We start from the raw sequence: 15,207 nt of genomic DNA, 5'->3' as shown, positions 1-15,207 counted from the left end.
CTAATTACATACAACGTACAAGGGATCACCGTTATGTGAATGTTTTGTATGTATATCACAGGAAATTCTTAAACAACAGACATTAATAAAAAGAAACAAAAAAAGCACCATTTAAGAGACCTTCCAATATTGTTTCATCTTTCTTGGAACTACAAAGGCACACACAGTGGGGAAAGGGATCAATTTAAACCATATACTGTAAAATTGTAGTCATCATTACACCTCAATTACAAGTCAATTCCCTTCTTGGCAAATTATTTTGAACAACATTACTTTTATTGTAAGATTTGAATGGCAGTTTTATTTATTTTTAACCTACCATCTTGATTTGGAATTTAGAAGTAGTTCAAGGGTTGTAAGGTTTTGAGGTTTTACTTGTTTTAGCAGAATCACGTTGAGGCAATCAAGAACCCAGAGAATGCGCAATGAACATTCTCTGCTGCAAATATACCATTACTGTCCTCATCGGGGACCTGGATATAGACTCTGTCACCAGCATTCAACATAAGAACAGTACTGCCTGACATCTGATCCAGGAAGCCTTTGTTGTACTCATCATAGGTGAACATAACTGGCTCCTCGTTTTTGTAGAGGGCGACTAGTGCATTGGCACCATTGACGTGCATATGGTAGCTGAAATAGTAGAGGCCTGGGACCTGGCAGGTGAACACACCACTGTGGGCATCGTAGTGGTTCTCCCCATTGTACACAACCTGGTTGAACGGAATAGGGGTTGCAGCTTGGGGGTAGGCTATGGTCAGCACAGCACTGAAGGCGGACATGGGGGCTTTCACCATTTCATGAGACATCCCAATGTCGTGGGACTTCATTGGCATGCTCTTCTCATTGTGGTAGACCATCTCGCCTGGTGGGCCAGGAGCACCAGGAGGACCTGCAGGGCCTGGGTAACCATCTTGACCTCTGGGACCGGGAGTTCCAGGGGGACCCCGAGGACCAGAAATTCCCTTAGCTGTTATGCCAGCAGGGCCAGGTGGGCCTGGGAAACCCGGATGGCCCTTAGCCCCAGTGGGACCTGATGGACCAGGGGGCCCGACTGGTCCCATAGATCCTGGTCTTCCGTTCTCACCACTTTTTCCTTGTCCTCCTGAGGGGCCTGGGTGTCCTTTTAGTCCAGGAGCACCATTTGCACCTGGAATCCCTGGGGGACCATTATGGCCTTGTACACCCTTTTGGCCTTGAGGACCAGTATGCCCTGGGAGTCCTTGCGGACCTACTTCCCCTGTAGAACCTGGCTTTCCAGTGAAACCTTGGGCACCCTGGTCACCCTTGGTTCCTCTCGGGCCTGGTGCACCTACCATACCAGTGTCGCCTTTGGATCCTTGGGGGCCTCCCTCACCCGGGAATCCCCTCGCACCCTGTGGACCAGCTGGGCCTATAGGACCTAGAGCACCTGTCTGACCAGTATAGCCAGTCGGGCCTGGCTCTCCTTTCTGACCAGTTGTTCCTGGAGTACCGGGGGAACCTCTGCTACCTGGTAGTCCAGTTGCACCTGTCTGGCCAACACCTGGCATGCCAGGTGAGCCTGGTTGACCAGCTGGACCTTGTGGACCTTTAGAACCCATAGGTCCAGGCATACCTGGGCTACCATTCTGGCCAGGTTTCCCTGATGCTCCAATACCTGGAGCGCCTGTGTGACCCTTTGGTCCTGGCAAACCCATTGCCCCAGGAGAGCCATCTCTTCCTGGCACACCACCCTTGCCAGGTTCTCCAGGATAGCCAGTTGCACCAGGTATACCAGCTCCAGATTTGCCAGGCATTCCAGGTGGGCCCATTGGTCCAACTCCACCTGGCGCTCCTTGAGCCCCAGAAACTCCAATGCCTCTGTCTCCTTTGGATCCAGGAAGACCGGGAACACCAGGATGTCCCTTCAAACCAGGCTCACCTCTTTGTCCCACTGCCCCAGGGTAGCCAGCTGGTCCAGGTTTTCCACTTGAAGAAAGTCCAGCAGGTCCAGGTGTTCCATGTGGACCAGGTGCACCTCTGGCACCCATTGGTCCAGTTGCGCCAGGTTCCCCTTTCTGACCAGGGATGCCAGGGCTGCCTGATTTTCCATAGCCACCTGGTGAACCAGGTTTACCAGGTTGAGAGTAGCCAGGGGGTCCAGGAGGACCTGGAGGGCCTTGTTGTCCAGTATGTCCTACACCACTCTTTCCAGGAGGTCCGTATGGCCCCATTGGTCCTGGCTCACCTGGAGGACCTGGAGGACCTGGGTGGCCTACAACGGCTGGGAAAAACATAAATACAGACACGTGATGCAATTATTCTGATGATATAAACAACACAGGTTGTAGAGCTCAGGTGTTTTTGTTTAGATTTATTTGGTTTGATGTGTATCATTTGATTTAGTAAACTGACACTAAAGTAGGGTGTGTACTATTGATCAAGAAATAGCTTCATTTTAAATGGTCTTTTTAACCTTGGTGGAGAAATAACCATAGGTTTTGTACTCTTCTACATATGGCCGCAATCTGACATGAAACACAGCCCCCTATTATTGCAGGCCTGGTTGTGGTGACAGCACTCTTTCCCAGGATAGTCTCCACAGCACCACTGGTTTGAGGTGATGTTCTCACAAAGCTTACGCCTGTCGGCATGAGAGCAGCTCCTGTGAATTTTGGTATAATTTACCTACACAATACTGCACCCCTTAATTTCCTGCACTGAAGGTAGTTAGTGGTCTGCAAGTCGTCAACATCCCCCTGATGCACATCCTGCCACATGTGTGGAGTTTATGGGCCAGGGCAAATTGCTGTATAACACAAGGTTGTTTTTTTTTTTACTGGATTTTTCTCTCTAATCTCTATTTATCAATAAAGTCAACATAAGAATAACCCCGCCCTATAAAACCATGATGCGGCAAGTCAAGGCATTGTTTTTTTTTTTTTCCCCGGCTGTTTTTTTTTTTTTTTCAATCTTTTTCAAGGGCTAACTTTGATATTTGATAAGAGAGAGACAAATCAAAATCAGGAGACTGAGAGATCAGGAATAGCTTGGTGCCTTAACACCTGCGCCAACCAGGCCAGTGGTCCTTTCTCTGAAATAGTTTGTCAGACATTTGTGTAATTTTTATCCTTGTAGGAAATTATAATACATGTGTGTTTTTGTGTATGCAAATCTGTGTGTGTGTGTGTGTGTGTGTAATATATATATATATATATATATATGATGCATAATAACATTTTCCTTCTGACCTCTCTTTTTCAAAATGTTATTTTGAGAAAAAAGGCTGTCATTTTAAGCCACAATAGGATGTGCTTGAAACCCCACGAGGACATTTGTGCCAGAAGTGGACTTTTCAGCAGCCATAAAAACCACAAACTTGAGGTGATGATACTGGCCGAAGTAGCTGAAACCCAAATGACCCAAAACACTACTAAGCACTACTATGCTCATAATCAGAGTGGCAACCATATCCATTCTTAAATTCGTTTAAAAAGCACAGCCCTTTCTTCAGTAAACTTGCTGTGGTTTGTGTGTTTGTTGGATTCACTTGTTGATCTGCGTTGCTGTGCAGTCTATGTTGAGCTTTTTTGTAATTACGTGGTGTGAATGTGAAACCACAAAGCAATTTGTTAGGGTGTGCCTTCAACGCGGTAAAAACATCTGCTTGGGGAATCTCCAAGATTTTTTGCACTTATTGTTGCATTTTCTGTTCTATTTTTATATTGAGTCACGCGAACAAACCCTATTACAACGCCTTAAAAAACGTGTAAGCAAGTAAACGTGTCAAAAGCAGAATTTGAATCTTGGTTTGGTTGGGATTTAATACATTGTGTTATTCATGATCCTGGCAGTTACACCATGATCACCGGTTTATCTTTTGTTCATGAAGCATGCAGAATTGGGCCTCGTTCCTCGTATGTGGCTTACTGAGGGAGCCCGATACATTTTTAGGATAAGATTACATCAATCAGGCTTTTCGGGGTCCACGGGCCAAGTTGGCCAAAATCACCGAAACTTGAACCTGCTTCTACGCAGGCTTAATCAGCTGGATAAGCTTGTTACTCCCCTGGAAAAAAAGGAAGCTCTCTTCCCCATTGATGAAGGAGCGATATCAGTTAGTATTTACGTTTTATAGGGACAGAGTTCTCCGAGATCACAACGATTCTCATCTCATCCCGCTCAACAGACTTGTGGTTGTTCCATGTGTCAAATTTATCAAATACACACATACTGATTCGCCCATACAAAGATTCGCACACGCATGTTGTGCGTCTATATCGAACTCCTAGTTCTATATGGCCATCTCCACATCCATGTAAACTCACACATATATGTGAGAAATAAGCGCATACAGAACATTTTGTCAACACGTGCGAGGAACCTTATATTTTTCCAGAGCACAAATGCTCTTTTACATTTATTCTCCACATGCCAGTTATATACGTTCACAGCAGTTCAGCCAGTTCAACCACAGCCTCTTGCTCTCAGCCAATGGGCCTCCTGGGCGTGCACCCTGATGCCCGTTAATGAAGGAGGGCGGGAATTGGGCCGCCTCATTTACTGATGTGTAGGAGCCCGCAGTTCTCCAGGTACTGGTGCATAAGAGCTGATCTTACAGATCAGACCTAGTGGTGATCAGAATGGTGACTATAACCATTTGAATGTGCAATCAGGACATTTGTGTGTCAAATATTCCGGGCTTTACAAGTCACGATTTTCAGATCAGTTGTTATGGATTCAGCATTGTGCTTTATTTTATGTATTTATTTATTCAAAAAGTGCACCTTTTGGCGGACACCTGCCCCATCGCTTTTCAGCTTCACAAGTTAAAAGTCTGAGAATGTGGCTCTCCTCGTAAGTGGAACTAGAGTTATTTTGCGGGTTCATTGGTTTCTATTTGTTTTCTTTTTCAAACAAAGGACAGTTGGCTAATCGAACTGATACAATCTGCCATCAGTTTAACTGTGCAGCCTGCAGTGATTTGAAATAAACAATGGTTTTGGCTGAAGTTTAATTATCATACAAAACACCCGTAGATCCTACTTCTGTCTGGTTTAATTTGAACCTTCTGTCATCATGCAGATTTCAGAATTTAACACTAACGCTCAATGCCCATGATTGTTCTCAAAGCAAAACTTTGTAAAGCATTTGTCTACATAGACACCCCGAGGGAGAAATGACGTGTGGGTCTCACCTTGGCCCTTCACCGGTTGGGCAGACTTGGTCATTTTTGGCACATGGTAGTACTTCTCACGGGTCGCTTCAGCCAAAGCTAGGAGGACGAGGAGAACACTTGTCACCCGTAGGTCCATCTTGGGAAGCTCAACCTGCAAACACAGAATACGTTAATGAGAAGAAGCATCATTGCATAACCGCACGCAACGAAATGGCCTCGTGAGATGAACCTGTGTGGCTGCACTTCACTGACAGTTTGCAGGGAAAAGCGACGTGCAGTGTGGATGGTAAATCAACAAGATTGGCTGCGGAGAGTAAATATCCGCTTTGCTCTCTTGAAGCGAGAAGCTGCTTTGAAAAGCATCAGCTTTTTAACGCTAATTAAAAGAAAAAGACATTCCATCACAGGCACCTAAATCCCTCCCACTGTGAACGCCGCCGTAGCCCATGGGTTCATGGTGCACTTGCCATGCCACCAGCGCACGCACCACGAGCGACCCTTTCCTCAGCGAAAGCCAGGCTTGCAGTTGGCAATCCCCCCCCACGCACTGACCTGGAATCAGAAAGAAAACCAAACGCCCCCCCCCCCCCCCCTTACCGTGAAGGTCTACGCTCCGGAGAAACAATGGGGGGGGCGTTGGGAGGGTGCTGTCCCGTCCGCTGCGCTGTTATATCCTTAGTTGGGAAGTCTGTCTTTCTGTCTTGAGAGGCAGCTGCTTCTTCACAGGGCACGGGGCTCCAGGTATTTATACTGAGCCCATGGTGGAGGATCTACCTACCCTCGTGGAGAGCCCTCCCTGCTCTGATGTCATCTTTAATGACGGGTGCCATGTCGTGAGAGGTGGGGCCGTCACTCTGAGGTGACAGGCCTGCCTTGCTCCATGTCCCCCCCCCCCCCCCCCCCCCCCCTGTCTCCTCTCTCCTCCTCTGCTTCCTTCTGTCAGTGTAAAGCAGCAGACAGGGGTTGCTGTCCAATTTGCTTTGTGTGAAGTTTTAACAAAAGTTCATTTCTTAATTTATCTCGAATGCGGTTTCATTTGTTTTTTACGTGGCTGTGCAGATCTTAAAGATACCGTGCTTCACTCAGTCAGAAATACACATTAATTACTGTTTTTGACGAATGAGTCAGACGTGTTAAAAACCCTTTCTTGGTGTCCTATTTTAGCCTGGCTAAAAAACATTATGGTTTTGACAAAATGCCTTTTGACAGGATGTTTTTCTGGAAAAGTAAAGTGACAATATTTTCCTCCATTCTGAAGAATGTATAATGGTGAGGCTGTAGTAGACAACACGTACCAGATGGGGCTATTTTCTGTCAGTTTTGGTTCAATCTGTAATCTTCTTTTTTTGCTTCATCATGTGTCAGCAGTTCAGTTCTTAGGTTTCAATGCAGATATCCAGACAGGTAAATGCACAAAATAATACCTCTTTAAATGGAGAATTATATAGTACAGTGACAAAAAAACCTATCTCAGCCAGAATTTATTTGCTATTCAGAGTTTCTGTGTTTGACAGGATGAACGCAGTGTACGAATGTAAATACCACTGGGTTTATTTGTGTTCATGGTTACATTTCTCACAGTAAAAGCCTATCGCGATGCTGGCCAACTGGTGTGTGGTTTGCTGCAGGGCTCCAAAGTGCAGCTTTAGAACACCAGGAGGCACAAGTGAGGTTCCTGCTTTATCATTTCAGTTAAATGAGAGTATACTTGTTATCCTCATCCAAATCTTCTATCATACACCAAGGTAGTAAACAGAGCGGTAATGTAGAATGTTGTACAGTTCTCTCTGGCATTTAAAGATCAATATCAGAATGTGCAATCGTATCATTATCGTGCTGTTTCCAAAATATTTCATTTAAAGGTGCAATGTGCTAAACCTGAACAAATAGCGGTCATAATGTCACCTCTACTAGTGGTCAACATACAATCAATGTACGTTCATCAGTTATTAAAATAAACAACCAACTGTGGATCAAAGGGGGAGCATAAATCTATTGGGTACGTGGCCTTTGCCAGAGGCTGGTTAGCTCGGCAACATCCCAGCTAGACCTTTTCACGGTGTTCATGTGCGCTCCAGAGAGCAACTTTTTTCATCTATTCAGTTCCCCTACAGTGTGAACAGTGTGGAAAACCAGTTTGGATAAAAATGAACATCTAACGAGGTCATTTCAAGCTAGCCAAAACCAGCCCCAGGGGTCTGGTTGCTCCATTAAATAGCAATTAATACACATCAGTACATAAGCAAACATTAGCAGGCATGTGTTCTCCAAAAAATGATACAGAATGGTGTGTTATTATAAATATAAATCATTTATAATAAATCATTTATTCATCACTGTATTGGCAGGATGTCTCGTCACTGTTTTGGTTCACTCGCTTGCAGCAAAAATAGTGACGGCAGACCAAAGGTGTCATTAATGACAACGATGTTGTGAAAGTTACGCATTAAACCTTAAATTTAGAAAAAACAATCTTTTTCCAAAAATAGCTACATCTAGAATGGGAATGATCTTCATTTCTAACTAATGTAAAATAATCCGAAGTCAAAAAGCCTCTCTTCCTTTCGCCCGTATCGTCTTCACTATCAACGTCTCGGCGGCCGCAGATGAGCGCTCAGTGAGCCGTGGCATCCTTGGTAAGATCTTAGAGTTAAATGACAGAGTGCGAGTGGGTGGAGTCGGCATTTAACAACTTTCTAAGCTGCAGAAAAACCACATTATCTCATCGTGAAAGTGGCTCTGACCGCAGTGAGGCAAGGCTGCTCTTTATTTCATTTTGATCTTTTTATTTTGTGTCGGAATTAATGCCTCCCTATCTAAATCTGGCCGTTGGGAGGTTTAATGTAAACGGCTACTTAGACGTCTTAGGTTTTTGGGGTAAACAAGTGCCGCGTATGGCCAGATACTCGCGTTGCACAAACAGGACACGTTCACTGTATGGAAAGCAGTTGGATCAGACAATGATGTGGAGTTCTTCTCTCATGTCTTCAGACACCTCCTGACAGCAGGGTGGGTGGTATTTCTGGGAAGGGTCTTCTCTAAACACTGCTTTGCTCCTCCAAACATCCTAACATGCTGCTGCTGCTCCTGCTGCACGCCAGACGTGACGTAATGCTCCTTCGGTGGCTTCAATTAACTCTGATGATGACTGGGGTTGTGCCAAAATGCACAGCTTCTGTTTTCCATATTATCCAGTGTTTCTGAACTTGAATGTGTTTTTATAAATATTGAGGATGAAATATTTTAATTTGATGCAAATCCATTGATTATTTTCTGCTTTCTAGACTGAGACTGTTAGTTTGTGTGGTAGAAATGAGTGCATTACGCTCTTGGGGGAAATCAAAAGTATCTTAATCTTGTTTGTGATTAAGTATTTATTGCAAACTAACATATAGAAATAATAATAAAGAACACACAAAGCATTAAACGCGAGCCATGTACAGACTCAAGTTCAGGACTCAATTCAGCTGGAGAGTGTTCCTTCTCCCTTAGAGGAGCAGGAAGGTCTGACGAAGCTTCGTGGTCCGAAGAGAAGCTTTAATACACATCGGAGCTCCACGTTGTCCAAACAAAATGGAAAAGAAGCAGAAAGCGCGTGTTAAAGCGATCCACACTTTTTTTGTGCGTCTTATCTCCTGTATCTTGCTCTTTAGCTACTAAATGACCCCACTGTAGTCACTGATTCTTGCTGGGCAGGTAGTGTACACGGGACACATTGGAGCCTTTTGACTGAGTCTGGAAATAAGGTTGATGACACCACAGGTACTGCAGCGAAAACAAGCAGCTGAAAGATGCTAAATACTTCTATAGCGCTCAGGGGAAGTGAGGGAGTTGAACTTTAAGTGATGTCCTTCTACTTGCAATTTGGTACAGTGAGTAGGACATGATTAAAAAGTGTCTCTGTTACAGTTTGTACGGCAGAGAATAGGCCGGGGTCGATATGCTTAACTCCTGATTTGATACCATCTAATTCTGATATTTGGAATGCCAAATTGATATGTATTGCTATTTTTAAGTATTGCCATTCAATGTTATAGTTCATTTAGGAAAGTCTCTAAATCGATATTGTGAACCAATTAATTACAAAATTGCAGATTTGTGTCTGACGGGGATGTACACATATACATTTCTGTCTGTTCTACGTGCCTTTCTTTGTATTTCTCAGCTGTTTCCCTCCATTTGGGCCCAGAGATTAGAGAGGGGCGGGAGAAAGTAATTGCAGGTTGATGTGCCTCTGCCAGCAGGGAAGAGAGGAAAGAAGCAGCTAAAGATAGTGTGTTTGAGTTGGGAAGTGACGGTGGTTCAGATTCAACGTTTTAATATCCAAATGCCACTAAGAGGCACTTGGAGCTTTGTGAATGGAAGGACTGAAGCCGGACCTCCTGCTTCAGTGTTGCCTGCAATTACAGAGACCCAAAGATGAAAATGATGGTTGGGAAGTTTGACCAACCTGAGGCTAACTGGGATTCAGAATAGCAACCAAAAGCCTTCACTGCATCCTCCTCCTATTCCATCTTGACAGAATCTCGCCCCGAGTCGTTATGAAATTATGAAAAGGTCGGTGTCATGAGAAAGACAAATTAGAGCTGGAGACACTTCATTTCTTGCTTACCAAATCAGATTTTGCTCTCATTTTAGGATTTATTTTTGGTGCCGGTAATGGGTTTCTTTAAAGCAAGTAATCTTAATCAAAGCTGAGTAAGTGCCATAATGACCAGTACTTTCCCTTTTCACTGTAACTCCCACGAATGCTTATAGTCAGCAACTTCTCCGGGGCCCGTGTTGCAATCCGTCTCTCCACCAGCTGAAAAAAGAGTCTCGGTCTCATGGTATATGTTGCACATATTTGTATTTCATCTAGTCTGGGGTGATTACTGTGAAGGCCCTAAAATGACAAAAGCCTGTGCAAAAAACAAAATAAATACAGTTGGTTGAAGGTCTACAGGGATTTAAATTATAATCTATTTAATTGCCCAACCCCAGCTGAATGTGTATCGATTGTACTGCGTTGTGCTCCTGGACTCCCTTTGCGTCTTTTGCATCATGCGTTTTGTAGTGTTAATGGTGTCTCCCTCCTTGTATGCCTTCCTCTGGCCCTCCAGAGTCTCAGGGTAGCAGACTCGGGCATACTGACTGACTGTGGAAGTGGTGTTAGTGGTGAGGAAAGGGCGTTAGAGGCCAAACCCAACGCTGCGGCTCCAATGTTTATGTATTCTGGTAGGAATCCGATGTTTACCAAACTACGCAGGGCTCAGGATAATTATGGTGCGCTCCAGCTCCTGCAGAGATCAAAGGCAAACATATTGCAGAGTCATCTATTCTATTGTTTCTATTGATTTGGAGATGCGATGGAAAGTCAAAGCGAGACTGTGGAAAAGTTAACGCGAAAAAACAAACTTTTACGTTCCCTTCACGCTCTTGCCTTGAATCTAATTAATCCAAGGGGACAACAACTACGACACATGATGTCGGCTCCCGGAAGTTCACAACCCTCTCTCTGAACTCGGAAAATCCGGGAATCAGCCACAATGGGACTTGAGATGTATATGTATTGTCTTCAGGTTGTAATGGCATTGGAGTAATGCACTTTAGGTGCTGAAGTGTGACCCCAAAGTTTCTTTTTGTTTTCCTGTGACACTGGAATGATGCCTTTTGTATACAGGGAGGCATTTTAACATTTTGCCAAACTACAAAGAGAAGGCTGTAAATGTAAATTTCACTTCCAAGGAACCCACCTGGGAACGTGTCTGGAGGCCAGGTTGAATAACTATTCCATTGTCCAGTAGATTTGAAAAGATTCTTTTATTTATCATCAACACAGCTGTGGCCTTTTAATGGGTTCATGTGCATCAACAAAGTTTAGCCCATAGCTTAATTGATCATTTATCTACTGCTGTTTTTTTATATGGCAACTAAATGAATTAAAGTAAAAAAAGGAATATTTGACAGGTGGTTGGGATTAAATCAGGGCTCTGTATTTTGGAGAATCCTTGAAGGGGTCATCTATTGCTTAGAGTCAGTTAAGACTAATATGGGATTTTGATCAAGAAAATTGGCTTTAAATGTATTTTGGCAGCAATGAATCGTTTGTAAATTAATAGGCTCAATCACAGCCCTAAATAGCCTCATCCGCACCCTCACTTGTTGGATCGTTATTTTAAAATGAAAGTGCCACCAATGAACTGGTCTTATGATGTGAACCCAGTGCTTACCACCTCCGGTGGCCTGTTTCCTAAATAAACTGGAATCTGTGTGGATTTTCGTTGGTGGCTGCTCCCTTAGCTCAGGTCTGTTGTTGTTTTTGTTGGTTGGGATTTTATTTTAGGTGTTGGGCTGGGAAGCATTACTGAGAACCATTCTTAGTACGGTGAGAAGAATGTGTAAGGACGTTCAGAAGCCCTTGGTCCTCCCAACTAAAGAAACCCTGCATCCCTCAGTGGAAATGAATAAGGAGCAAGTCACGAACAGCATTTATCTCACAGGCAGCATAAATATCTGTGGTTTGCTTTTACCACAGCTGATGAATAGATGGAACAAATTGATATGAATTTGGATGTATTGCACGTTTTTTTTTTTTGCTCATTAAAGTGGCTTAAATAGATTGAATATTTGCTCCCAAAGTAAATATACATGAGCGGAATTTTCTTTATGTTCAGGGTCGTGACGGCATCACAGAAAAGGCCACATCTGGATTTAGATCCGCATTTGAATTATTCATTTTATCAGCATGTGCAACAGCAAATTGTGCCATATGCCTTCTGTTGCTTTTGGCTGCAGCGAGTTTAATGGTTCCAAAAGTTATATTAAAAATGATAAACAGCCCTTTTGTGTTACTTGTTCAAGTAACACAACAGAATGAATGTGGCCATTCGGAAAGGTTCAGAAGGTTCACCTGGATGGTCAGAAGATCTTCTGAAATGGCCACATTTCATCATAGGTTCGACGCCTGTCTAATCTGTCTCCAAGAACTCTTGAGTCTTATGCAAATATTTTACGTTTCAACCCGAGTTTGTTGACCTCCTCAACAGGTGAACATTGAAAATGTCAGCCGACCTCGGAAGGAAAAACGTTCATTAGTTGGATTTATAAAAGTGAAGATAAAAGGCACACAGATTAACTTTTAAAAAATTAAAAAAATGATCGTTTAACATTAAAGAAAATTGACCGGGGTTGTCTTTTAAACTGTTTTCCAGCGGATGTGGGGGTCATTCGAGTGCCTCCCGTGAAAGTATTTCTTCATCATTTAAGTGTAGTTGGTCAATTCCATTGAGGATTTGTTTCATAGAGGGGGGGGGGCTGTCTGCAGAAGGGTGATGACCGCTGGTGAGGTGACTTCAACCAAACAGTTTGAGGTCAGTGAATATCTCCCAGCATCAGAGGAGCAATTTAACAAAAGTAGAGCCTAATTTTCTCAGTAAACTAGGGGACATCTGCATTGGCTTTTATGGTAATCCATCAAATCTAAAATAAGACTTCTTTAAAGTCAGCAGTTTCTTTTCAAACATGGCATTAAACTGCAAAAATACCAAAATGCTCTCATCAAATCCACCACGTCTCCGACCGCTCAGTCACCCCAAAGTCCACTGCTACACTGGCTGCAGAATTTGTTTAGCTCCACGTGGAGTAATTGTTCTGAGGATCCTGTCTGATAGCACGGCTGCTCTCTGGATGTCTCCTTTAACTACAGAGCTGTGGTTTTTTTTGTTTGATTCTCCTCCTGCACTGTAAAAATCCCCTTGCAATTATGCAAGCAATTTTTCCCTCCAAAACCTGTCTCCTAAGCAATCTGCTTTTAGCGACCAGCATTGTGCACCGTTGCGTACCCTGAAAATCCATTTTCCATCCATATCACTGCACCAACACATTCTCCCGCTCATCTTCGTTTCAGACATCGAAAACCAGAATCGCATTCAAGGACGCTGTTGACTTTGGGAAGAGGGAGTCGGAAGTGCAAAAATGCTTCCTGGGTTTTGGGACTAATTCATAAAACACATTTTATTTATACCCAAGCATTTCCATGGTGATTTCTGTGTTGTCACAGTCCACCTCTATCTCTAAATAAAACACATGGTTATCTTCAATTAACTTGTCAGGAAGGTAGTCCGTACATGTGGCAGCTGCATGTTGACATAGCAACTGTATCCATGTCTTTACAGCTTCATAAAGGTTTAAGTTAGACGGTGAGCTCATCAATGCCACAAGCCTGTGGCCCGGAGTGGTCTGGAAAGTGGCAAGTTGAGTTAATTTGATGACTTTGTTTGCATTTCTTATGTGCTCACAGCAATGGCTTTGAAATCAATTCCACGTTCTCCTAATGAGGAACATGTTTAGAGCCATGTTTAGCTCTCCCGGTGTCAGGGGGATTTCATCTGAAGGAGTTTTCCAACGTCCCAGCTGATTGCGCACATTCTCTTTCCTATGCCATAGTAGTTCCAGAGTAGCTAGAAAGGATCGAAGCTCTTTCATCAAATCCGTTTTAGCGTTCAGAGAAATTCCCTTATACCAGAGAAACGACACAAACCTAATATGCTAGCTTTTGTGTTTGTATTCGTCCATGTTTTGATGTGTCTATCCCAGAGTTAATAATAATTATGGGTGTGTGGGCACAAATCAATCGGACTACGGGAGTCTCACATCCCATCCAGCTAAATATTGAGGCATGCCATTAAAGCTCTTTTAATAACGGTAAGCTGCGGCTTCTCCACTCAAACACAACCGACTCGACACGGGGACTCCTCGCTCACGTCACCATGATGGTCCTGCCGTATCAGGATGCTGGATACGTGCCGGAGGGAATGTCTCTGTAGCGTTTCCATCTAAGGCCCTTCTAATGCAAACCTAGCAACATCAAGCCCTTTCAGCGGACATGGTCAATTACACACAGAAACCTGCCTGTAAATTGACTAAAGATTGATTTGAACACCAAGACAAATGACACAAAAGTCAGTCTGACTAGATACCAGCCGAGCTAAGTTAGGAAATGCATAGTTGTGATTTGGGTGAATCAAGACAAATGCGATTTGCAAAAGAAAAGCTGTGAATCTCAGGATCGGGCCAGCTTTGCACGCATCTGTGTGTTTAATGGTGAGACATGATGGTTTTTTACCCAGTTTGTTCAGGATGGGCGACGTTTACCTTGACCCCTCCCGCCTCTGCCTTCTGTCTCCCGAGGACGGGGCTACATGTAAACACCACCAATCCACAAAGGAGATGTAAATGCCAGTTCTCTCCTTGTTAGGATCACAGGATCTGTTTGCTATTGCCGTTCTCCTACAGCTCGGCGACCAATGGGTACACGCGCACCACAGCAACACGTCATTGCGCCAGGGTGGGCATGTGCACTGTTATGTCTGACTCGGCCGTGGCGTCGCTCGCGCTTTGATCTGGCCTGGGGTCAGATAAGCGAACATTTCTGTTTTGCACGCAACGGCAACAGTTGATTTATTTTTATTTATTTATTTTTGTTATTTGAAACTGTTCAAATAAACAAACACACTCCATGCTGATGAACTGGTGGGACCTTTGCTCTGTGCAATACGGCTGTTAGTGGTGTGTCACATTCTAACATGCAACCTCTGTAATCACATGATTGGATGTCAGATATGTGTTTGTCGGAGAACTGATTGACAAACTTAACTTTTCTTCAGATAACAACACGGGGAACCCTCGTCGGTGTCCAAGACTGAAGTGTGCAATAACACTTGTGTCCTGAGGAAGGCTGGTAACACAAAAGACTGTATTTAAAGTGCCTCAATCCTCAGACGACAATAGTTGCAGTCGGTTTAATGGGCCTTTAAGAGCACGCCACACTGGTTTGTGGTTATGAAAAATGACAATGAATGTGTAAAAGTTGTTGCCACGTTGAACCAGATCCCGGCAACACAGACAAAGAACCAATGCTGAGAACTCAAAGCACGAGGCCATATTCTGCAAATCCATTTCATTTACTTACTTCCCGTTGGCATTTATAGAAATTACATTTAAGACTGGAATCCATTGATTTCTGTCAAATTTTCCTGATCACCCTGACATTGCTGACCCAGGGCTCAAAAATCATTTTGAGAAAA

The 15,207-nt window shown here is 43.8% G+C and overlaps 2 protein-coding genes across 3 annotated transcripts in view; one reads left to right on the top strand and one right to left on the bottom strand.

The window, feature by feature from the left end:
• nt5dc1 (5'-nucleotidase domain containing 1) overlaps positions 1 to 15,207 on the top strand; it is a 40,910-nt gene that overhangs the window by 4,127 nt on the left and 21,576 nt on the right. The window lies entirely within an intron of this gene.
• Positions 299 to 5,854, bottom strand: col10a1b (collagen, type X, alpha 1b). The gene is made up of 3 exons (XM_037449389.2): positions 5,738 to 5,854; positions 5,159 to 5,291; positions 299 to 2,245 (listed from the first exon to the last, which is right to left on the bottom strand). Exons 2-3 carry the CDS (start codon positions 5,274 to 5,276, stop codon positions 390 to 392), a joined length of 1,974 nt encoding a protein of 657 aa, XP_037305286.2. The 5' UTR covers positions 5,277 to 5,291; positions 5,738 to 5,854; the 3' UTR covers positions 299 to 389.

The sequence above is a fragment of the Pungitius pungitius genome, chromosome 20, assembly GCF_949316345.1.
Source record: "Pungitius pungitius chromosome 20, fPunPun2.1, whole genome shotgun sequence".
NCBI classification, from domain to species: domain Eukaryota; kingdom Metazoa; phylum Chordata; class Actinopteri; order Perciformes; family Gasterosteidae; genus Pungitius; species Pungitius pungitius.
Note: the sequence above shows the minus strand (reverse complement) of the source record. Positions and strands in the feature narration are given on the sequence as shown.